This window comes from Azolla caroliniana, unplaced genomic scaffold (assembly GCF_043228905.1).
Source record: "Azolla caroliniana isolate FFs.n. ecotype wild unplaced genomic scaffold, voAzoCaro1.0.p SCAF_8, whole genome shotgun sequence".
NCBI lineage: Eukaryota > Viridiplantae > Streptophyta > Polypodiopsida > Salviniales > Salviniaceae > Azolla > Azolla caroliniana.
Window position 1 is genome coordinate 3,679,760 of NW_028230443.1, and position 25,467 is coordinate 3,705,226.

At 39.9% G+C, this 25,467-nt stretch overlaps 1 protein-coding gene across 7 annotated transcripts; it reads left to right on the plus strand.

Annotated features, from left to right (window-relative positions):
• The first annotated feature begins 22 nt into the window (after positions 1–22).
• LOC147860825 (uncharacterized protein At4g15545-like) lies at positions 23–23,883 on the plus strand. 7 transcript variants are annotated; one of them, XM_087323681.1, is made up of 9 exons: positions 23–774; positions 1,588–1,668; positions 1,783–1,845; positions 2,201–2,249; positions 20,665–20,769; positions 20,884–21,039; positions 21,470–21,524; positions 21,633–21,711; positions 23,503–23,883. In XM_087323681.1, the coding sequence occupies exons 1-9, from the start codon at positions 517–519 to the stop codon at positions 23,596–23,598; spliced, it is 942 nt and encodes a 313-aa protein (XP_087179807.1). In that variant the 5' UTR covers positions 23–516; the 3' UTR covers positions 23,599–23,883. The 7 variants fall into 7 exon arrangements, with proteins under 7 accessions (XP_087179807.1, XP_087179812.1, XP_087179810.1 ...); XM_087323683.1 differs by lacking the exons at positions 20,665–20,769; positions 20,884–21,039; positions 21,470–21,524; positions 21,633–21,711; positions 23,503–23,883 and adding exons at positions 2,401–2,496; positions 2,611–2,766; positions 3,215–3,260; positions 3,369–3,447; positions 3,536–4,001 and having other exon boundaries at positions 60–774; XM_087323682.1 differs by lacking the exons at positions 20,665–20,769; positions 20,884–21,039; positions 21,470–21,524; positions 21,633–21,711; positions 23,503–23,883 and adding exons at positions 2,401–2,496; positions 2,611–2,766; positions 3,206–3,260; positions 3,369–3,447; positions 3,536–4,001 and having other exon boundaries at positions 77–774.
• Positions 23,884–25,467: the final 1,584 nt, after the last annotated feature.

A 25,467-nucleotide genomic window follows, 5' to 3' on the forward strand; every position in this document is an offset into this window, starting at 1 on the left:
TCCCGTTTCGGAAACGCTCCGTTTCCTCCTGTTCGCCGTTTCGTTCTCCCGTTTCAGCCTCCTCTCGTGAAATTCTGAGTGTCTTCGCTCCGAGCCGTTCCTTACATAGAGAATAATCTAAAACATGTTCTGATTTCTTCAGTTCTTGCATTAAACGTAGCATCAATCTAAGTGTGACCATTTCACTCCAATTTTAGTTCCCTGCACCCCAAATGCAATGGATATGAATGAAGATCCGTTCGATTTCCTTAGTGCTTGTCTATCTTAAATCTGCCTTTTTGATTTAGTGTTTTTTTCGCCATAATTGACCTTGCAGACATGTGGTAGCGGCAATGGAAGGGCTAATAATAATGTCCGATTCATGCATCATAGTGGGTTGAAACCCTAGTTTTCTCACAGATTGATTTATGGTTCTCATAGGTTAATTCGATGCCTCAAAAGTGGGGATTAATCCTTGCAAAATCTTAGTGCCTGATAGGTTTGATTTTTGTGGCCTCCATTCATCGTGCCATTGGAATGGCGGATTTTGAGCTACCTAAGGAAATGTTAGCTGCACTTCCCTCCGATCCATACGAGCAACTCGATGTGGCTCGCAAGATTACCTCGCTGGCCGTAGGGGCCCGAGTCTCGAAACTCGAGGCGGAAGCGCGGACATTGCAACTGGAGCTCGGCGAGAAGGACAGCACCATCCGCAGCCTCGAGGATCATGTGGCAGCCCTTGAACAGTCATTGCAGGATACTTCTCGTCGACTTTCTCATGCATTAGAAGTGCAGGTGCAGTGTTTTAAGCACAAACAATGTTCATGAAGGGAGTAGAACCCCAACAGATGCATACATACATATCCAAAATTTTATCTAATTGCTGTAGATTTTTAGTTCCTTGGAGTAGAATCCAATATATGCATACATACGTCTCTAATATTTTTATCTGATTGCTGTAGATTTTTAGTAGTAGAACCCCAACAGATGCATACATACGTATCTAAAATTTTATCTAATTGCTGTAGATTTTTAGTTCCTTGGAGTAGAATCCAATATATGCATACATACGTCTCTAATATTTTTATCTGATTGCTGTAGATTTTTAGTTCCTTGGAGTAGAATCCAATATATGCATACATACATCTCTAATTTTATCTGATTACTGTAGATTTGTAGTTTCTTTGCATAATTTGTATTCATTTTGTATAATTCAAAACGAATCTGAGCCGATTAGCAAAGAAACGTTGCCCGACATTCTGCAAGTGTCTTTTCTGTCTAAGCTCTGCATCTTCTTCTTTTTCTGATCCATCAAAACCTTGCCATTGCTAATTTCTGTTGTTCATGTCAGTGAAATTGCTGAAGAAATTTATGTTTGTAAACTGAATCAAATCAATGCAAATTTGTCGGAAGCTAAAAGAGTAATTTTGGCAATCGGGTTTTTGTTAACTTTTCCTTTCCCAATCGTGTTTTTCCAAGCAGAAATTGAGACTGTTCGCTGTTCATTTGTTTATGAAGTAGGGTAATGGGCCGAAAAAATTATGTTAATGCAAGATCTCATCAGAACTCAGGAAGTTTAATGCAAATCTAATGCTGAAGTATAATTAGTGTGTGAACCAGGCCAAACTGACGACCGAGAAGAATGCTCTGTCGATGAGTTTTAAGAAGCTGACCCGTGATGTTGCAAAGGTACCACCATGCATTTCCTCACAAATCTCATATTTTCCAGCCATATATTTCTCTGTAAATGTAATGCTCAGATTTGAGCTCTTCATATGCTGAATTATAGAGTTGTTGTGGCAGTTGGAAACTTTCAAGAGAACCTTGATGCAATCTTTGGAAGAAGAAGAAGATAAAATGGACATGGTATGCTTACAAACTCCATATCTTTTTGTTGGAAGCTCTAGCTAGCATATAATGAATGTCACACATAAGATGATTATGTGTTCCATACTGCCATAAGATGACTATCCGTTCCATACCGATCTCAACCCTCTGTAGACTCCTTGGTGTATCGGATATCCTATCATCATCATCAAAACTACAGGATCTCCAGTATCTCTCTGCCTAGTCCTGGCCAATCTAAGCTGTCATAGTGGTGGGCATGTGCACACTAAATTAATGGCTAAGAATGCTAAATGTTGCGATGACATAGATTCGTGTTGTAAAACAGTGAGCTAAAATGTTGGTATCAACTTTTCCTGGTTAATTTCTTGTGCAGCCAAACCATGATGATGTAAAGCCTTTGGGATTCTCTTTGGACTCCACAGGTAAGAACTCTTCTCAATCCATAAAAATCTCTGTAGATTCATGTCTGTTTTTCCTTATGGAACCATGAGGCTCTACTTAGTTACAGAATTATGTGAGACTGAGGTTTCTCTGACATATACATCCATGTGCAATATGCATCATTATCTGCAGATTCGGATTCATCCAATACAATCAAATCGACACATTCTAGAACAGGGTCTACAACAGTTTCACCACTGCATGAAGATGAGTATTTCGCTAATGAAGGTTGTCCTTGAGAAGGGTTTATTTATTTATTCAATGGATGTTTCTTTTGTACTCTTTTCTTGCTCTTGCTTCCTATGTCTTAATTCTGTATTAACCCCAGTGAAAACCTCACAGAGCTTCCCAAAAAGCAATCAAGCACAGGATCACCCTCGCAAAACTCTGCATCGGATTCACCTAGATGGCATTCTACAAGCGACATTACTCGTTCATTACCATCTTCTCAATCTTCGAGCCGAAATTCAACAGTGACAAGTTCACCTCCTCAAACTGGTATATTTTGGACCTCAAAAGAGCTCTGTCTTTTCAAACGGGATGTCCTTAATGCGTCATTCATGAGGAACTCAACCTAAAACAGCCTCAGAATTTTCATTGATCTGTGAACTTTTTTTGAGGCTATCTTCTTGATCTAGATACTTATGTTGCACTTATGGGCATGCATTTAGAAAAATCTGGATGAGGATTAGCTTTAGAATATGGTTATTAAATTTGAAAATGCTTTATAAATCTCCTCTCAATTTGAATAGTTCATATGAAAGTGCTACGTGCGTGCATGTATTTTCAAGCACAGCTTTGCGCATGCTTTATCAAGATTCAACCCCTCAATCCAAAAACCCTATTTAAGTTCCAAGACACTTAAATCCTAATGCAGACATATATCATTTTCATATGATGGTTTGAAGTTAGATACTTTCTTTTCCATTGGCTTTAGCCATTCCAGGAGACATGCCACGCATTGATGGAAAACAGTTCTTCCGGCAAGCCAGGCGAGAGAACATGCTTACTCTTTTCCCTACTCATACATGCATGACATAAAGAAAAAACTATATTGTTAGGTTGTATGCCCTTACCATGTGAATGGATGTCTGATGCAGGATCCGGTTATCATATGATCAATTTAATGCATTTCTGAGCATCATCAAAGAACTTAATGCTCATCGCGAGACCAAAGAGGTGTACATTTCTCTCTTTATCTTTGCTTGATTGATACATATGCTTATTTGTTGGCATAAATTATTCCCCTGATTTAAATGGGAAATAGGAGACATTGCGGAAAGCTGATGAGATTTTCGGACCGGACAACAAAGATCTGTTTTCTACGTTTCAAGCTCTTCTTGGTCGTCGTGGTGTCATATGAAGAGGTATTCAAAATAGAGATTGTCTTCAGAACTACTGAAATATCTCATTGTTATTACTGTGTTCGATTATCCGCAGTTCGGTTCACTGATCCTCTTCTATCTTGAAATTTATTCATTAGCTCATGGAATAGAATCTGGCATTCATTCCTGAATCCTCCATGTAAATTTGATTAATTTGTAATCTCATTTCATTTCATGTTGATCCTAAACATGTTCATGAATTCTCTATGTAAAACATCATCCAATTCATTCATTATCCATATACATATATATGATTCATTGAATAATCTATCTTTGGGTTATAAGTTAATATAACACAACTTGTATTGCATGTGCTAATCTTGCTAATATAAGATGAAAATTAAATGCCTTGTATTGCCATATAATCTTGTGAGTGCACTAATGGTCCTAAATCTTCAGTATTCTAGGACTTTATAATAGCCGGTCAATGGAGGAAACTTACATTTAGGTTAACGTTTAAACTTTTAATTCATTTTCAATTGATAATGGAGTTCCTCCATTGGCATAGATCATCACTACAACCATGATTGCGACTTTGATCTCGCAGAGACATGAAGTTAACTTGTAAGTGACAAACTATACATTGGATGAATACACAAGCAAAGCAATCCATCTTTTACTGTGTAATGTTGTGATTCATTTTATGTGCGTCAATGTTTTGTATAAGGCTTGGTGCAATATAGTTCTTAGATCAATCATGTCTTTTGCAAAACAAGCATATACTAAACTAAAACACATATACCGTATTGAATGAGGAACTTCTCCTAAAGCGCATATGGTGGAATTTTTTACGTCAATCAGAAGTCATCGATTGTTAAGGTCCAATTCAAGAGTAATAGTTAATTCGTGTGGAATCTAGAGTAATTTCATGATTGTGTCAAACCTTGAAGTTGCAATACTCTTGATTCGTCGAGCACTCACCCACCATATAGGAGCTTTGGCAATTGAAGCAATTAAGCTTTGGCCATGGAGTGTGTTTTGAGTACATGCCATCATCCACCAGCTCCATAAAGTGTGACACCACCTCTTCAGATATTTATACTCGTACTCATCTTTCCTTTTGTCTTCGGTGTAAGATTGGCGCCCCTTTTCTTCACTCAAGCCTAAGCATCAATGGAGGACCTAGGATGTAAGTATAAAATGAGAGTAGTTAATCTCATTGGCAAGAAAGGAGTATCTTTGTTGGAATGTTGTTGAGACACAAATGGTGCCACCAAGCTCTTCCTAACAATAACTAACAATAACGGTCTAGTGGCTACTGATGTAGTGTTCAATTTGCTCATAAGAATGCCCTTGCACCACAAAATTTGAGATCATCTTACTGATCTAGGTGGACTTGTAATCATTGACATTCCCTAATCTAAATGACAATTAAGGTGTTTGTTGCATCTATACTACCAAGTTGGCCAATAACTAGATTTTGTAACACATTATATAGGTGTTATGGCTTCGAACAAGATGGAATGGAAGAATAGCATAAGAAAAGAAGAAAAAAAAACAAGAGGCCAATGTAATTATATTAACAAGAAGAACAATATTGCAAGAATACGTCAAAGAATGTCAATGAACCAATATGTGTCTTCAATGACAACACTATCTTCTTATATAGGTAGCTTGTGTTTGGAAAATAAGGGAGTCTTATCTTGTAAGAATGTATAGAATTATTGTAAGAAAACTCTATTGAATACTAAAAGTCAATCCAATCATCATTAATACTGATGACAACAAAGATATTGTCCCAATGTTTGATTTGACCATCAAGCTCTGGATGATAGTTTGAAGGGAGATTACAAACAATTTGGAGGAGTCCATGCTACATATATTTCCAAAATCTAGAGATGAATTTCAGCCCTCAATCATTAAGAAGGTCACGTGGAAGACCATGATGCCTAAATACTTCATGCATATCTAGATCTTTTGTGTTTTGACTATTGATAATCTTTTTGCATGGGATGTTGTCTGTCATTGGGGAATGACATCCCCCAATCTCTTGGTTAGCCCATCAAAAGGAAGGCAGCCCCTCGAAACTTGGTAGTTACCCTTGGAATTGCAACACTCCAAGGTATGAGTCATGTTAATCCCTTTGAGAAAATGTGATTCAATAGCTTTGTTAGAGGACTAGATTCGTAGTTGTAATGTATGTTTTTAGTAAAAGAAACTTTGGTATTGACCATATGGTTGATTGTAAGCCTTACCAGTTTAAGACAATCAATGGAAACCTATCGCTTTAGATTTCATTATTGATCTTCCAACTTTCAAAGGTTTTTATGTTATTCTTACTCAATAGAGTATCAATTTATTAGGATGACATAAAGTGTAATTGAATGTGTGTGCCTAAATGTGCATAAGTGCAAGTAATCTATTTTATGTAGGGAGAGTACGTTTAAGTGTATGTGCACAATTATACATGTGTGTTTAAGTAAATATAAATGTGTAAAGTGTATGAATATGCTTCGAGTTTGTATTAAATTTTTGTGTATATGCGCTTGAAATGTGTATGTGTTTTTGTATGTGTATGGAAATAATTTATGATGTATATGTGAGTAGGTTTGAGAAGTGATGTAGGTGTAAATGTAAAAGTGTGTTTATGTTGGTGAATATGTGTACAAGGAGGGTTATTTGGGGAAATGAAAAGAGTTTAGATTTGTGGGTAAGGCCATAATAATATTCTTTTTCCCTTTTGTGAAGTGTAAAAGAAGGATTGAAGGCTCGTGATGTAGATGTGATGTGGCGGATGATGTCAACTATTGGTCTGACGGTGTGTCGTGGCAGTAGACAACAACAATGTTAGCAATGAGTGTGGTGGCATAGCAGAGCTTGAGGAAGCTCCTCAACTCATGAGCTTTCCTTTTTATTTATTTATTTACTAAATTACAATTTTAAAATTTTAAGTCAATTTGCAAAATTGAGCCTCCCTCATTCGAGGAAAAATTAAATTATCGGAAAAACGAAATTGGCCTTGTTTCAGTGGACGGGATTTGTTTTCATTGAGGATGATAAAGCAATACACACACCATCATATTAGGTTGTGTTTGACTATCTTAGGTATTGGGAGATGTGGTTTAATTGGACACTGAGAAATGGGTTCTTGTTTGATGGACTTCTTGGAGTAACACAATGACTCCTCCTCTGTGGGATAAAAGGGAAGTTGATTTGGCAATTTCCCCAAGATGAGGTAGAGTTACGTAATCTAGTATTACAACACTTGAGAGGGTTCACCTTGTTGAGAATCAAGCTCAACCTAGTCTAGCGTGTGAACACACCTTTTGAGAATCTATGAGCACTCAAAGATCAAAAGTCACCACTACCTTCTACACATTAACTATGTGTCAACAAGTTCACGTTCTGAAGTGGAAGGATCTCACACAATTGGAAGGATAAGGCATAGATTTCAGGGTTTTTTTAACCTCCTCACAAAAAATGTGATACATGTAGCACATGTGCTCAAAAACTCAATGGAAAAGCTAAAAATCTCACCATGTCATAAAATTGAAAATTCACACAATTAGGCAAATGTCACAAATTTACGCCATGTTTTTTACCGTCAAATTAGCAACTCATGTTTTTTTATAACAAACAATATTCACAACGAGCGATTGATTTAAAAACAATTAAGCTTTATATCAATCAAATTCTTATAAGCTTATATTGTTAACCATTCATACCAAAAATACAATCAAGAGTTATTCCTATCATAAGAATCACTATTATAGAGCCTAGTATACAATGGTGACTCATCCTCCTCCTCCTCATCAAATGTACCAATCAAAGCATTGTCTTCATCTAAAAGCAAATGTTGTGACTCCAAATCATGTGTAGAAGATTTGGTCTGCCTTCGATCTGAGAAGCCTTGTAGACGAGACAATTTCTCTTTTATTATGTCTATTGTTGACTTCCTTAAATGTCCAACTTTTGTCAATGTAAAGTTGTACACAATGATATCCACCTCTTGCAAGTCAAGGGTTGATGTGTTACGAATATTTCTTTTCTACTTTCTATTTCCTCTTGACGTTGAGCATTCCATCATCTCCAATGTATACTTGCTTGTAAATGCATTCTTGCTTTTAGTGTTGTACTTGAATGCATCTTTGTAGACTTTATCTAATTTTGGTTTTTATGCATCACCACGTCCAATACTTTACCAATTCAAAATTAGTGCCCTAGGTCATTGTTATCCCCAAGTGTGGCAATTAACATCCCAACCTTTATTCCAACGGGCTTTTGCTACTTTTGTGATCCTTGGTCCCCATAAATGTCTCTTTGTTGTGGATGGCGCAAGTTGTCAAGATCCACATGTTAAGGATCTATGTATTGATGGAGTAAGCTCCTCGATGTCGTGGTGGGATTCGGACCGGCGTATACCCTCTTGATGGCGAATTGGGCGGAGATGGTTGTCGGGCACCTCCGAGCCTCACACTCACTTAACAACTAATAGATGATTAGGCACAATATCTCCCTCACTCTCTCAAGCTCGCTCTCATAAACAATGGGGTAATGAATGTAGACAACAAGATTAATGAATATATTTATTAACCCTCTTTGCTAAGAGGTCTAGCACCAACAAGGAAGAGAGATTAGTGTTCTCTAACTGAACACTTCACTAATCTCTCTTAAGCTTAAGGGTTACAAGAAAGAGGAGAGGAAACTTCTAGCTCTTAATCACTTAGGAGATCCTTACAAATGGAGGAACCTCCACAAAGCCACTACCATGTGGTTTATATAGCATTTACATTTAGGGTATGGACCTTTCACATTTCGATGTCCTTTAGCCCTTTTTCCTCTTGTCATTCCCTCTATGTAGGTCCTTTAGCCATACTATGTCCTTGTTGATGCGCTCTTCTTCACGACTGGTCGTAGTGCTATCCAAGGGCTTAACACCGCATTAGGTGCATGAGGTGACGTTTGAGAGTTAGGCATGTGAACTTGTATGCACCATGTAAATGGTATTTGCAAGGGCCAAATATCGGTGAAGGAATTATTGTTGAGAATCAAGCTCAACTTGGTCTAGTGTGTGAACTCACCTTGAGAATGAATAGACACTCCAACGGTCAAGAGTCACCATTATGTCACCACTTTGTATTCTAGCATTTAGTATGAGTCACAGAATCATATTCTATGACACATAACTTATGAGCTTTCACATTCCCCATGCTCCATGAGTCTTGTAGTTAATGAAGAGAGAGGGTGACTATATAAAGGACTCTCCTCTCACCTTGTATCATGTTGAGTCTTTCTCCTTTGTTAATATACTTTTACCTTGCGTATTCTCTGTGTCTTATTCCTTGTCTCTCTCACTCACTCTCTCTCTCTCTCTCTCATACACACACATAACTCATATATCTCTTCCGCTTCACAAGAATCCATCTCTTGATTCTTTACATGGTATCAGAGTGATTTGGTAGTTTGATCTAGCCCATTCGCCTCATCGTGATCGTGTGTTGTGCTCCACGCCGACGACCAAGAACCGGCTCATCGCTATCGTAGCTTCACTACATAGCTCGCATTCGAAGAGAGAAGAAGAAGAAGAAGAATCAACATAATGAATACTCAAATGGGGAGCGCTCTCCCTACCGAGAAGTTGGATTGAAACAACTTCGCATCTTGGGAGTACAAGATGCACCAATACCTTGTCGAACAAGGCTATTGGAGTTACATCAAAGGAGCGCACGAAGACTGGCCCATCGACACGACTCCCGGATACGCGACATGGGAGCAAGCCGCAAGCTACAAGCCCCGTGATGTATTGTTTGGCGACATGTGTTCACGACCACATGCTCGGTTACATTCGAGAAGCCAAGACACCGAAGGAAGCGTGGGAAAATTTACGAAAGATTTTCGCCGCCAACATGACCGCGAGGAAGCTTCAACTCCGCCAAGAGTTGAACAACATTCAATAAAGGGACATATCCATCACGACATACACCTTGAAGATCAAGGAGCTTTGCGACTCGCTCGGCTCAATAAGCGTAAGTATCGATGATGATGAGATGGTGCAAATATGCCTCGGCGGCCTCGCACGACGGTTCAACCCGATGCGAACCGCCGTTCTAGCAAGGGAGAAATCTCCCTCCTTCTTCGAGCTCCAATCAATGCTATTGGTCAAAGAAAATCACGTGCGTACAAGGAGCAATGAGTCGGAAGGTCACATGCTCTACACACACTCGAATGGAAGAAGAGGACACAGACGAGCGAGAGGCCGATTCGGCCAAGGACAAGGTGGATGAGGTCCGACCTATGACAACAACTCCCAATTTCGACCGCAAAACGGAAGCCAACGAGGAACCTTCGCAAGAAGGGGGAGCTTCCACTCCTGCCTGAGCTGTCAAAACACAACCGAATGCGGATATTGCGGAAAGCTCGGCCACCACGAAGGAGAGTGCCGAAAGAAGATGCGCGAAACGACTTCCACAAGCCGAGAACTCACGAATTACGCACACAATTCCGACTACGAAGAGTATAGCGGAATGTACAGGCACAACTCTGACTACGAAGATCGTGGCGGAATGTATGCACATAACTCCGACCGTGGCGAAATGTACGGGCACAACTCCGACTACAAAGATCGTGGCGGAATGTATGCACACAACTCCGACCGTGTCGGAATGTTCATGATGAAACATAGAGCAAACTCTATGTCGGCCTCTACCTCAACTAGTGCCTCCGGTCCAGAAGACGTATGGTTCGTCGATTCCGGTGCCTCGAAGCATATGACATCGCATCAAGAATGGTTCCGAGAACTTTGAGAGCCGGACTGACCCAGCTATGTCGAAACCGGAGACGACACTATGCACCCGATTCGGCACATCGGCAATGTTCCGTTTGGAAAAGAAGGTGATCGGATGTGTCGTGACTCTTGAGTAGGAAGCAGAGAGAGAGCGATGGCGATAGAGATAACGATAACGATAGAGATGGCGAGAGCGGTAGAGATAGCGATAGTGATAGCAAAAGAGAGTGAAAGAGGGAGAGAGTGCGAGAGAGAGAAAAGTATAAGTGAGAGATAAGAAATGGGAATGCGATTATTATTATGAGAAAGAAGATTACAAGGAGTAGGCTAAGGGCTAAAGACTGGTGTTGAACCGAATGAGTTGTGATGAGTGTATGGACTCTTATTTATAGGCCCTTATGGAGTATTCTAGAATGTTCTAGAATATTTTAGATATTTATGAATAATAATAATAATAAATATAATCATGAAATATTCAAGAACATTCTAGAATAATCTAGAATGTTCTAAATATCTCGTAATAACTAAACATATAATTATTATGGTTACATCTCACATATGTTATTACAATGGTTAAAGTACAATATGTAAACCAAGAGGTTATGGGTTCGATTCCTGGTTCGCCAAGATGAATGTCATGATAAGCCAAGATGTATGTCTTCATGACATTATCCCCCCTTTTCGATGACGAGTTGCACGAGTCGGAAGAAAAGAGTTCAGACTTGGTTTATGAGGATATTGGTTGTGAAATGCAACAACCATATCGGAGGCATTGGCAAGATGTTCGGCAGGCTCCCATGTTCGATCATTAGGTGTATAGCCTAACCAATCAACCAAGTAGTATAGTTTGTTGCGAATGATCTTGGAGTCGAGGATAGCGGCAACCTCATATTCAGAGCCATTGGAAACGTCAATTGGAGGTGGGGGAGGTGTAACACGACCCGGAATAGAGCTCGTTGTGTAGGGCTCCAAAAGTGAAACATGGAAGACCGGGTGAAGACGCATATGAGGAGGAAGATCAAGACGAAATGTCACATCATTGATCTTACCACTTATGACATATGGGCCAAAACGTTGATAATCCAATTTGTAGCAAGGTCGGTTCGTTTTAATGCTACCTTGTAAAAGCCATACACGATCGCCTACTTGAAATGTAGTTGATGAATCACGCCGATGACGGTCAACAATCTTCTTTTGAGTGTTTTGGGCTTCACATAAATGATGCAAAAGCATATCCTGAACTTCTTGGAGTCGAGTGAGCCGATCTTCAGCAGCTGGGTTTTTTGGGAGTTCAGGATGTTCAAGCATCGTCCAACGAGGATGGTACCCAATGTTTGCAAAAAATGGGGAATATCCAGTAGAAGAATGCTCGGAGTTGTTATAAGCAAATTCTGCCAAAGGTAGTAAATCCACCCAATCATCTTGTTGATAGTTGACAAAACAACGTAGATATTGCTCGACTGTTTGGTTGGTGCGCTCACTCTGCCCATTAGTCTCTGGATGGTAGCCGGAAGAGAGTTTACAAGAAGTATGTAAGAGTTTGAACATGTGCCGCCAAAATTTCGAGATGAATTGGGGACCCCGATCACTGATAATATCATCCGGAAGACCATGATGGCGAAACACCTCCTGCATGAGTAAATCAACTGTCTCTTGACTAGTAATGGTCTTTGTGCATGGAAGGAAATGTGCCATCTTCGTAAAACGATCGACAACCGTGAGAATCGAATCAAATCCCTTGGAAGGTGGAAGATCCGTAATAAAGTCCAAGGAAATAGATTTCCATGGGCTCTCCGGAATAGGCATTGGCTGTAATAAGCCATATGGATGACGTCGAGGCTTTTTTGATCGGCAACATGTATCACAGCTACAAACATAATCCGTAACAAAATGGCGAAGCCGTGGCCACCAATATCGGCGAGAAATCAACTCAAAAGTCTTGTGGATGCCGAAGTGTCCTGCCATTGGTGTGTCATGACATTGTTGCATGACTTTGAGTCGAGAAGGACCGTCAGGCACATACAAGAGAGTTTGTCGAAAAAGTAACCCATCATGCCAACTAAACTGGGTGTAGTCTAGACGAGGATTTTGAGTTTGGGAGCTAGATGCACGATTTGGGATAATATGGCTCAAAACCTCTTGGGCGAACGCAACAGTCGCAATCTGCTCACGAATGGAATCAAGAAGCCTTGAATCTCCCGGTGTGTTGATGGTATGCATTGCCATTATTCGTAGACGATCAGGACCTAAGAGGATTTGCTTTTGGCTTTCAAATGCGGCCTCTCCAGGTTGAAGTTCCATATACGAACGTCTAGATAAAGCATCTGCTTTTCCTTGTTGCATCCCAGGGCGATATAGAATTACAAAATCGAAACGAGTTAAGAACTGCGCCCAACGAGCTTGTCGTCGATTCAAGACTCGAGCACTTTGAAAGTATGTTAGATTTTTATGATCATTGTAGACAATAATCTGCTGAGAAGAACCCTCCAGAAAATGACGCCATTGTTGAAAAGAATCCACAATGGCAAGAAGCTCTTTGTCGTGAATCTCATAGTTGATTTCTGCGGCTTCAAATTTTCGTGAGTGAAAAGCCACCGGGTGCAGTTCACCATCATCACCAATTTGGGATAGTACACTTCCGAGTGCGAAATCCGATGCATCAGCTTCAAGTATAAAGCGCCTCATTGGATCGACATGGATTAAGATTGGTGCGGATGTAAATGCTTGCTTTAAACCCTCAAATGCAGAGTTCGCATCTATACTCCATACAAATGATCGATTCTTGTGCGTCAGTTGAGTGAGGGGCAACACAATTTTTGAATAATCTTTGATGAACTTGCGATAAAAGTTTGCGAACCCCAAAAAACATTGCACATCTCGCACGGACTGTGGTGTTTGCCAATCCAAAATTGTTTGAACCTTTGATGGATCCATAGAGATGCCATTTGAAGAGACTATGTACCCCAAAAACTCCACTTGACATTGGTCGAAACTACACTTCTCCAATTTTGCATAGAGACCATACTCTCGTAGCCGTTGCAAAACTTGGCGAACATGTATATCATGTTCTTCTTGAGTTTTTGAGTAGATCAAGATATCATCCAGGTAAACAATGATGAAGATATCGAGGAAGTCTCGAAAAATATCATTCGCCATATGTTGGAAGACTGCTGGTGCATTCGTGAGGCCAAAAGGCATCACTGTGTACTCAAAATGACCATAGCGAGTGCGGAACGCCGTCTTCCATTCATCCCCAGGACGAATTCGAACAAGGTTGTAGGCACCTCGAAGATCTAACTTCGTGAAATACTTTGCTTCACTGAGGCGTTCTAGAAGGCTTGAGATCAATGGGAGAGCATATCGGTTTCTAACGGTCACTTTATTCAAGCCTCGATAATCCACGACCATACGAAGCGTACCATCTTTCTTCTTAACGAAAAAGATGGGTGCACCAGCAGGAGATTTTGAATGTTGGATAAAACCATTTGCCAAGTTCTCATTGATATATTCTCGAAGAACCTCTAACTCCGTGGGCGAAAGATTATAAATTGGTCCCCATGGAGGCTCTTTTCCTGGCTGCAAATCAATTGGGCAATCATATGGTCGATGCTCTGGTAGTCTATTAGCCTTCACCTTATCGAACACATCGGAGAATTCTATGTACTTCTTTGGTAGTTGGACCCCCAATTCTTGTGAGCTAGATGAGGGAGTTGCTAAAACCGCAAATATCATCATGTCTTCCTTTCTTCCATCCTCTCGTAATTGATGTATAGAGATTGTTGAAATTGTGGGGGATCCTAGATCCTTAGTTGAAGCTTCAAGAGACTTGGATTGTACGGTGACCTCTTCAATAGTTCTTTTTCTCCAATCAATGGTTGGGTTATGTAACTCAAACCAAGGAAGACCAAGAACTAGAGAGTGCTCCGGACTACTAATGATGTTAAATGAGATGACACTAGCCAAATTACCTAGGACTACACGAATTGGTTCAGACTCTTCGACTATATCTCTTGATGCTATAGGGCGACCATCGATGACTCCTACAACTACTGGGTTTGGGAGTTTTTTCAAGATGATGTTTTGAGTCAATGCAAACTCGCGATCCATGAAACAAGAATTGGCTCCGGAATCTAGGAGGGCAGAGGCTAGGGCGCGATGACCTGTAGATGTGCTAAGCTCGACTTGTGCAGAAAAAACTCTACTAACTTGATTTGATGAAATGGAACCACAACTAGGTACTGACTCTACATAACTAGGATGGTCCAACCAAATGGCTCCTATTTTGGCCGGACTTATTCGTTTAACACATCCTCTAATTGGCTCAAGACATCAAATCTATTCTCATGGCATGGGCTATTAGGCTTAGTACTTAAGTTATTAGAAGTGATAGTAGAACTTGATGTAGGGTTGTCATGTGCACTTACTTGGTAAACTTGACGCCTGGGTTTATGTGGACAATTCACAGCTATATGTCCTGGACCACCACAGTAGAGGCATAGGCGATGCGCCCGACGTCGTTGTTTCTCAGCATCTGATAAGGGCCCTCGACGTTGTGTCGACTCTATTTCCATCGGAGTGGGACCATCCCTCGTAACGGGTCTAGAACCTTGTGGCGGTGTGGCGACTATAGAAGCGTATGTCTGTTCCGGTTGGCGGCGTAACATTTGTTGACGTTCAGAACGTCGCTCAAATAGGCGATTATCACATCGCACAGCTCGGCTAATAGCTTCAATAAGAGACTTTGGATCTTCATGGAAAGTAAGAAGAAGATCTTTGACATCGTTACGCAAACCCTGACGGAATTGATCCATTAAGGCTGCCTCATCCCAAGGGATGTCGCATGCCAAGAGACGGAAATCTGCGGCATAAGCTGAAGCGGGACGATCTCCTTGTCGGAGTCTTCGAATCTTGTTTATTGCAGTCCTAGTGCTATCCGTATCTCCAAAACTAGCTTGAAACTCCTTAACGAATGCCTCGAAATCCTCTAGTAATGGTGATTTCTTCTCAAGAAGTGGTGCAAACCATGCTAACGCTGTACCGCTTAGCAAGGTTCCTATTAATCCCACACGGGCAGCATCAGTTGGATACCGATTGGGATGTAACTGAATCACCAAACGAACTTGATTCAGGAAACCTCGAAAGAGAGATCTGGTACCATCAAACTTGGCAGGGAGGCTAATCTTTGGTTCCCTTGGGGAGTTTTGAACCCCCGCCGCTTGTTCTCGTAATGTTAATATAGTAGCCTCAAGTTGATGAACCCGTTGTGATAACTCCTCATATTGATGAGCTTTCTCAGTACTGACTTGTTGAAGATCCCCGAGTAGCCTTTGATTTTCTTGCTCTAATGCCACAAACTTAGTGGTGATCATATCGAGCTCCGAAAGGACACGCATATACTCTTGCTTGCTGACCGACTCCATAACCGCGGGGGAAAAAGAAAGAAGGATAAAGAAGAAAGCTTGCTAGGGTTATTGGAGGAAGGGAAAAGAATATTCGGTTCAAACTGTCGTGACTCTTGAGTAGGAAGCAGAGAGAGAGCGATGGCGATAGAGATAACGATAACGATAGAGATGGCGAGAGCGGTAGAGATAGCGATAGTGATAGCAAAAGAGAGTGAAAGAGGGAGAGAGTGCGAGAGAGAGAAAAGTATAAGTGAGAGATAAGAAATGGGAATGCGATTATTATTATGAGAAAGAAGATTACAAGGAGTAGGCTAAGGGCTAAAGACTGGTGTTGAACCGAATGAGTTGTGATGAGTGTATGGACTCTTATTTATAGGCCCTTATGGAGTATTCTAGAATGTTCTAGAATATTTTAGATATTTATGAATAATAATAATAATAAATATAATCATGAAATATTCAAGAACATTCTAGAATAATCTAGAATGTTCTAAATATCTCGTAATAACTAAACATATAATTATTATGATTACATCTCACATATGTTATTACAATGGTTAAAGTACAATATGTAAACCAAGAGGTTATGGGTTCGATTCCTGGTTCGCCAAGATGAATGTCATGATAAGCCAAGATGTATGTCTTCATGACAGGATGCAGATGGATTTACAAAGTGAAGTACAACGCCGACGGTTCTGTCAACCGCTACAAAGTGAAACTCGTAGCGAAAGGCTATGCACAAACGCACGGAGTTGACTATGAAGAGACCTTTGCCTCGGTGGCAAAGATGACGACGGTATGAACTGTAATTGCGCTTGCTGCTGTGAAAGGGTGGCACCTCCATCAAATGGACGTCAAGAACGCCTTTCTACAAGGCGAATTAGAAGAGGTGTACATGATCCAACCACCCAGCTTGAACTCGAGCACCCATCCGAAAGCTGTTTGCCGATTCAAGAAGCCACTCTACGGCCTCAAGCAAGCACCGTGTGCTTGGCATTTGAAGATAATGCAATATCTTCATCAAATCGGCTTCTGTATGTCAAAATCGGACAACTCCCTCTACATACGAAGCGATTCCGCAAGTCCGATCGTCATCATCTTATATGTGGATGACCTAGTCATTGGAGGTGCGCATCTCGTCGAAATCAATAAGGTCAAATCCCTCCTTTCCGACAAGTTCGAGATGATGGACATGAAGGAACTCCACTACTTCCTCGGCATCGAGGTAATTCGGACTCCGACCGGAATCATGATTTCTCAACGGCACTACATCCTCAACTTGTTATACAAGTTTGGTATGGCTAAGTGCAAATCCGTAGCAACCCCACTCGATCGCAATCTCAAACTAGATGCGAACTCTGGCAGCAAAGCGTGTGAGCCGTCTCAGTATCGGCAACTCATCGGGAGTCTCATCTACCTCACGATCACTCGACCCGATCTCAGTTATCCGGTCGGTCTCCTTAGTCAATTCATGCAAACACCGCGTGATACTCACTTGGATTGCGCTAAGCGAGTTCTACGGTACGTGAGCGGCACAATGGATTGCGGCATCCTCTACAAGACCGCGATGCCAATATGCCTCGAGGGGTACACAGACGCCGATTGGGCTGGCTACAAAGCCGATAGAAGATCAACCTCCGGATTTGTTTTCTCCCTCGGCAGCGGAGCAATATCCTGGAGTAATAAGAAGTAGTCTACCGTCGCTCTTTCAAGTACGGAGGCGGAATACAGGGGCGTAGCCGTAGCTGCGTGTGAAGCCGTATGGCTCAAGAGGATTTTGAATGATCTGGGCGTACCCATCAAGGATCTGACTTCCCTTTACTGCGACAACATGAGCAATATCTATTTGGCTCGGAACCCGGTGTTCCACGTGCGGACAAAGCACATCGACGTGCACTATCACTTCATCCGAGAGTGCGTTCTAGTTGGCGATGTCGACCTACAACACATTAGCACAAATCTTCAAACGACCGACATCTTCACTAAAGACTTAGGAGCCTACAAGTTGTGGCAATTCATGACCGATCTCGGATTGACGATCCTTGACCTGCCAAGCTTGAGGGGGAGTACTAAAGACATTACGCAATAACGCATGGATTCTACAGGCCGCACACACTACGCAAGAACATGTGGATTACGTAACCACGCAATGAAGCCGCGAAGAGCCGATCTACCGCGCAAAGCCGCGAAGAAATACGCAAGCTGAAGCACAGACTTCGCAACTACGCACAACGCAAGCTGGAGCACGAATTCCGTAACTCCGCATAAATGCGAGTCGACACGAGTCGACGCAGACTCCAGAACGTGAGTTGAAGCGGATTTCGGATACCGTCTGAAACCGACCTGACTTGAGCTTGAGGGGGCGTGTTAAGAATCAAGCTCAACTTGGTCTAGTGTGCGAACTCACCTTGAGAGTGAATAGACACTCCAACGGTCAAGAGTCACCATTATGTCACCTCTTTGTATTCTAGCATTTAGTATGAGTCATAGAATCATATTCTATGACACATAACTTATGAGCTTTCACATTCCCCATGCTCCATGAGTCTTGTAGTTAATGAAGAGAGAGGGTGACTATATAAAGCACTCTCCTCTCACCTTGTATCATGTTGAGTCTTTCTCCTTTGTTAATATACTTTTACCTTGCGTATTCTCTGTGTCTTATTCCTTGTCTCTCTCACTCACTCACACACACACTCTCTCTCTCATACACACACATAACTCATATATCTCTTCCGCTTCACAAGAATCCATCTCTTGATTCTTTACAATTATCAATAATTCCTTGTTGATCGCTAAAGAACATGTCCCACCATGAGGTATCCTGTGGTCCAACATACTTCTTTGCATTATCAATATGCTTCCTTTTGTCCTATAAGGCTTGCATCCAGAAGTTCCTTTGTTCATCTACCAAGTCACTGTGCATTTCTTTTTTAGTCTCAATTGCCATTTGTTTTGCACCATAAACGGTAGTCGATGGCATATGAAGCAAGAACTGGCAATCACCTTATGGCTCCCATTGTGGGGAAGATGAATATTGCTTTGCATTCAACAACGTACAACCACTTATATCATTTTTCTTTATCAAGAATATGTGATTGAAGCTAATATTGTTCAATAGGGCTAACACTTTCACATTCCCCTCCCTGCCATTTATTGTGTATTTCTTAAAGTCATATATCTCCTTTAAGTGGATCACATTCAGACTTGGCGTATATGCATCACAAATGACGTCAAATAACTTTGGTAATGTGAAAGCATCATATCGAGACAATTGCTTGGAGAATGTACTGAACATTTGATCAACATGGTCATGTGTGTGACCTACTAGAAGGAAGTTAACTTTCACTTTCCTAAACACACCCAGTTTTACCAACATACTCAAATATCCAAAGATAGTTGAATTCTTGTTCTCCCTAGTAGTGTTGTCCAATTGAATGTAGAGAACAGGGAGCAATTATCTAAAAGATGCAACCTACAGGTAGTTGGCATTACTTCACAGTTAAGCTTGAAGTAGTTCTTCATCCAACCGATTGGATTTCTTCTAGATGCACCCTTCATACTTGGAACATCGCCGCCATCGATACTAAGATCACCGTTGAGAACTTGCTATGTAATCTCAAGTTGCTAACGCATAACGAAATCTTGAATGCAACTCTACAACATTATAGTCCATAGAAGATATAATACTCAAATGAGATCTTGATGTTTGACAATATGTCCTTCACCATCTGCATGTGTGTCATAAGATAAGAGTTTTGCTCATCACCAGTGAGTGAGAAATAGTATCTCCTTAATGACCCCAACTTATCCTTTCCAAAAGCAGACATGCAACTACGTGCACAAACAGTCTTTGCTGACATCAACTTTGAGTTGGTTCTCAGATGTCACGAGGGCAAACCTATCTCGGCTGTTTCGACGTGGAACCCTCTCCTAAAATGCATAGGGATTGCCAATTGAATCTCCTCTACACATACATTTGTTGCCTCATTTCGTTCGTTTACTTTCCGTCTACGCACCACCCGCAACACTTGTGGTAGCTTGAATGTCATTCTCTTCATTCCTTAAATCCTCATTGTAGTCGTACTCATCAATCGAGAACTCATGACTTATGGCGATAGTTGGTGGTGTCCATATACATATAAATATAAAAATATCTATTTAATATATATATATACATATACATATATATATATATATATACATATATATATATATATATATATAAATATTAACGTTATAACTATATGTAAATATAAGTTTATAAGTATGTAAGTATAAAACTAAGTATACGACTCTTGAACAGTCATTGCAGGATACTTCTACTCGACTTTCTCATTCATCAGAAGTGCAGGTGCAGTCTTTTAAGCCCAAACAATGTTTATGAAAGGTCTAGAATCCAAACAGATGCATGCATACATCTCTAAATTTTTTATCTGATTGCTTTAGATTTGTAGTTCCTTTGCATAATTTGTATTCATTTTGTATAATTCAAAAGGAATCTGGGCGGATTAGCAAAGAAACGTTGCCCGACATTGTGCAAGGGCATTTTTCTTATCCATCAAACCCTTTCCATCGCTAACTTCTGTTATTCATGTCAGAGAAATTGCTGAAGTAGTTTATGTTTGTAAACAGAACCAAATCAACGCAAATTTGTCAGAAGCTAAAAGAGTAGTTTTGGCAATCGGTTTTTGTTAACTTTCCCAATCGTGTTTTTCAGATTCATCCACTAGAATCAATTTGACAAATTCTTGTAGATTCATGACGATAAAAATATCTGTGGATTCATGTCTGTTTTTCTTTATGGAACCATGAGGGTCTACTCAGTTAGAGAACTATGTGAGACTGAGGTTTCTCTTACATATACATGTGCAATGTCCATTAGTATCTGCACATTCAGATTCATCCCCTAGAATCAAATTGACAAATTATGGAACAGGGTCTACAACAGTTTCACCCCTGCATGAAGATGAGTATTTCGTTAGTGAAGGTTGTCCTGGAGTATGGCTTCTTTTTTGATTCAATGGATGTTTCTTTTGTGCTCTTTTCTTGTTCTTGCTTCCTGTGTTTTAATTCTGTATTAACCCCATTGAAAACCTAACAGAGTTCTCCGAAAAGCAATCAAGCTCAGGATCACCCTCGCAAAATTCTGCAACGTATTCACCTAGATGGCATTCTACAAGGGACATTACTCGTTCATTACCATCTTCTCAATCTACGATCCAAAATTCAACAGTGACAAGTTCACCACCTAACACTGGTATATTTTAGAGCTCAAAAGAGCTCTGTCTTTTCAAACAGGATGTCCTTAATGAGTCATTCATGAGGAACTCAACCTAAAACAGCCTCCTCGAAATTTTCATTGATCTGTGAACTTTTTTGGGGCGATCTTCTTGATCTAGATCCTTAAGTTGCACTTATGGGCATGCATTTAGAAATATCCTGATGAGGATTAGCTTTAGAATATGATCATTAAATTGGAAAATGCTTTATAAATCACCTCTCAATTTGAAGAGTTAATATGAAAGTGCTACCTACATGTATTTACATGCACAGCTTTGCCCATGCGATATCAACCCCTCAATCCAAAAACCGCATTAAAGTTTGAAAACACTTAAATCCTAATGCAGACATGTATCATTTTCATATGATGGTTTGAAGTTAGATACTTTCTTTTCCATTGGCTTCAGCCATTCCAGAAGACATGCCACAGATTGATGGAAAACAGTTCTTCCGGCAAGCCAGGTGAGAAAACATGCTTACTCTTTTCCCTACTCATACATGCATGACATAAAGAAAAAACTATATTGTTAGGTTATATGCCCTTACCATGTGAATGGATCTCTGATGCAGGATCCAGTTATCATATGAACAATTTAAAGCATTTCTGAGTGTAATCAGAGAGCTTAATGCTCATCTCAAGACCAAAGAGGTGTCCATCTGTCCTATAGATGAAAGTTTCTCTCTTTATCTTTGCTTGATTGATACATATGCTTATTAGTTGGCATAATTATTCCCCGGATTTAAATGGGAAATAGGAGACATTGCGGAAAGTTGATGAGATTTTTGGACCCAACAACAAAGATCGGTTTTCTATGTTTCAAGCTCTTCTTGGTCTTCGTGGTGTTCAGCAAAACCATGATGATGAAACTGAGATAAAATGTTCTATGAACTTCTCCTGGTTATTTCGTGTGCAGCAAAACCATGATAATGAAAAGCCTTTAGGATTCTCTTTGGACTCCACAGGTAAGAACTCTTCTCAATCCAAACAAATCTCTGTAGATTCATGTCTGTTTTTCTTTATGGAACCATGAGGGTCCACTTAGTTAGAGAACTATGTGAGACTGAGGTTTCTCTTACATATACATGTGGAATGTCCATTAGTATCTGTAGATTCAGATTCATCCACTAGAATCAAATTGACAAATTCTTGTAGATTCATGACGATAAAAATCTCTGTGGATTCATGTCTGTTTTTCCTTATGGAACCATGAGGGTCTACTTAGTTAAAGTACTATGTGAGACTGAGGCTTCTCGTACATATACATGTGCAATGTCCACTAGTATCTGCACATTCAGATTCATCCACTAGAATCAAATTGACAAATTATGGATTAGGGTCTACAACAGTTTCACCCCTGCATGAAGATGAGTATTTCGCTAACGAAGATTGTCCTGCACTAGGTTTTTTTTTTGATTCAATGGATGTTTCTTTTGTGCTCTTTTCTTGTTCTTGCTTTCTAAGTTTTAATTCTGTATTAACCCCATTGCAATCCTAACAGAGCTCCTGAAAAAGCAATCAAGCACAGGATCACCCTCGCAAAACTCTGCATCGGATTCACCTAGATGGCATTCTACAAGTAACATTACTCGTTCATTACCATCTTCTCAATCGACGAGCCTAAATTCAACAGTGACAAGTTCACCACCTAAAACTGGTATATTTTGGACCTTTAAAAGAGCTATGTCTTTTCAAACAGGATATCCTTAATGAGTCATTCATGAGGAACTCAACCTGAAACAGCCTCCTCGGAATTTTCATTGATCTGTGAACTTTTAGGAGGCTATCCTGTTGATCTAGATCCTTATGTTGCACTTATGGCCATCCATTTAGACAAATCCTGATGAGGATTAGCATTAGAATATGATCATTAAATTTGAAAATGCTTTATAAATCTCCCGTCAATTTGAACAGTTCATAAGAAAGTGCTACCTGCATGTATTTATAAGCACAGCTTTGCTCATAATTTATCGAGATGCAACCCCTCAATCCAAAAACCCTATTTAAGTTCCAAGACACTTAAATCCTAATGCAGACATATATCATTTTCATATGATGGTTTGAAGTTAGATACTTTCTTTTCCATTGGCTTTAGCCATTCCAGGAGACATGCCATGCATTGATGGAAAACAGTTCTTCCGGCAAGCCAGGTGAGAGAACATGCTTACTCTTTTCCCTACTCATACATGCATGACATAAAAAAAAAACTATATTGTTAGGTTGTATGCCCTTACCATGTGAATGGATGTCTGATGCAGGATCCAGTTATCATATGATCAATTTAATGCATTTCTGAGCATCATCAAAGAACTTATGCTCATCGCAAGACCAAAGAGGTGTGCATTTGGCCTATACATGAAATTTTCTCTCTTTATCTTTGCTTGATTGATACATATGCTTATTTTTTGGCATAATTGTTCCGTTGATTTAAATGGGAAATAGGAGATATTGCGGAAAGCTGATGAGATTTTTGGACCCAACAACAAAGATCTGTTTTGTATGTTTGAAGCTCTTCTTGGTCATCGTGGCGTAATATGAAGAGTTATTCAAAATAGAGCTTGGCTTCAGAACTGCTGAAATATCTCATCGTTATCACTGTGTTCGATTATATGCCCAGTTCGGTCCACTGATCCTCTTCTATCCTGAAATTTATTCATTAGCTCATGGAATATAATCTGGCATTCATTTCTGAATTCTCGCTGTAAATTTGATTAATTTATAACCTCATTTCATTTCATAATGTTGTGATCCTAAACATGTTCTGAATTCTCTATGTAAAACATCATCCAATTCATTCATTATCCATATACATATATATGATTCATTGAATAATCTATCTTTGGGTTATAAGTTAATATAACACAACTTGTATTGCATGTGTTAATCTTGCTAAAATAAGATGAAAACTAAATACCTTGTATTGTCGTATAATCTTGTGAGTGAACTAATGGTCCTAAATCTTGAGTATTTAGGACTTCCGTTCGGGTTAATGTTTAAACTTTTAATTCATTTTCAATTGATAATGGAGTTCCTCCATTGGTAGAGATCATTATTACAATCATGATTGCGGCTTTGATTTCGCAGAGACATGAAGTTAACTTGTAAGTGACGAACTATACAATGGATGAATCCAAAAGCAATCCATCTTTTATTGTGTAATGTTGTGATTCATTTTATGTACATCAATGTTTTGTATAAGACTCGGTGTATTATAGTTCTTAGATTAATCATGTATTGTGCAAAACAAGCATATCCTAAATTAAAGCTCATGTAGCATATTGAATGAGGATCTTCTCCTAAAGCTCATATTGCGGAATTTTTTACGTCAATAAGAAGTCATTGATTGGTAAGATCCAATTCTAGGGTAGGAGTTAATTTGCATGGAATCTATAGTAATTTCATGAGTGTGTCAAGCCTTGAAGTTACAATACTCTTGATTCATTGAGCACTAGCTCACCATATAGGAACTTTGGCAATTGAAGCAATTCAGTTTTGGCCATGGAGGTACACTGATAGTGCACCTCCATGGAGTGTGTTTTGGGTACATGCCATCATCCACCAGCTCCATAAAGTGGGCTCCATAAAGTGGGATTCCACCTCTTCATGATGTTTCTACTAATACTCATCTTTTCTTTTGTCTTCAATGTAAGCTTGGCTCCCTTTTTCTCCATTCAAGCCTAAGCATGAATGTAAGACCTATGATGTAAGTATAAAATGAGAGTAACTAATCTCATTGGGGAGAAAGGAGTATCTTTGTTGGAATGTTGTTGAGACACAAATGGTGCCACCAAGCTCTTCCTAACAATATTTAACAACAGTTTTGTGGTTACTTGTGTAGTGTTCAATTCGATCATAAGAATCCCATTGCACGACAAAATTCGAGATCATCTTACTCATCTAGGTGGACTTGCAGCCATTGATATTCCCTAATCTAAATGACAATTAAGGTGTTTGTTACATCTATAATACCAAGTTGGCCACTAATTAGATTTTGTAACATATTATAGGTGTTACGGCCTAGAACAAGATGGAATGGAAGAATAGCATAAGGAAAGAAGAAAGAAATAAGTGGAGAATGTAATCATCTTAACAAGAAGAACAATATTACAAGAATATGTCAAAATAATATACATGTTGTGGGTCTAATCTACTCGTGTCATCCAACTATTTATTTGTACTATTGGATTTCTGTCCCTGTGTTAAGTGCAAGTCTTAGGGCCGGCAACTTTTCGTACTTGATCGGCTTGTGACACCCTTGTGTTTCCATTCCTACATAACCACGATTCCTTGACCCGATTACCCTAAGAGTAATCGAAGGTGTTATCTCCGAAGAAGAGATAACACAATTTGGCACGCCCGGTTCACGTTGTGAAGCACAACGAACAGTGTAGGAGGAACAACCCCCGT

Bases quoted from the DNA above. Each gene is read 5' to 3' on its own strand.
- LOC147860825 (XM_087323681.1), top strand. From the start codon at position 517: ATGGCGGATTTTGAGCTACCTAAGGAAATGTTAGCTGCACTTCCCTCC. The intron at 1,669-1,782 runs GTACCACCATGC...TTGTTGTGGCAG, and splicing joins TGACCCGTGATGTTGCAAAG to TTGGAAACTTTCAAGAGAAC. The intron at 21,525-21,632 runs GTGAGAAAACAT...TCTCTGATGCAG, and splicing joins CAGTTCTTCCGGCAAGCCAG to GATCCAGTTATCATATGAAC.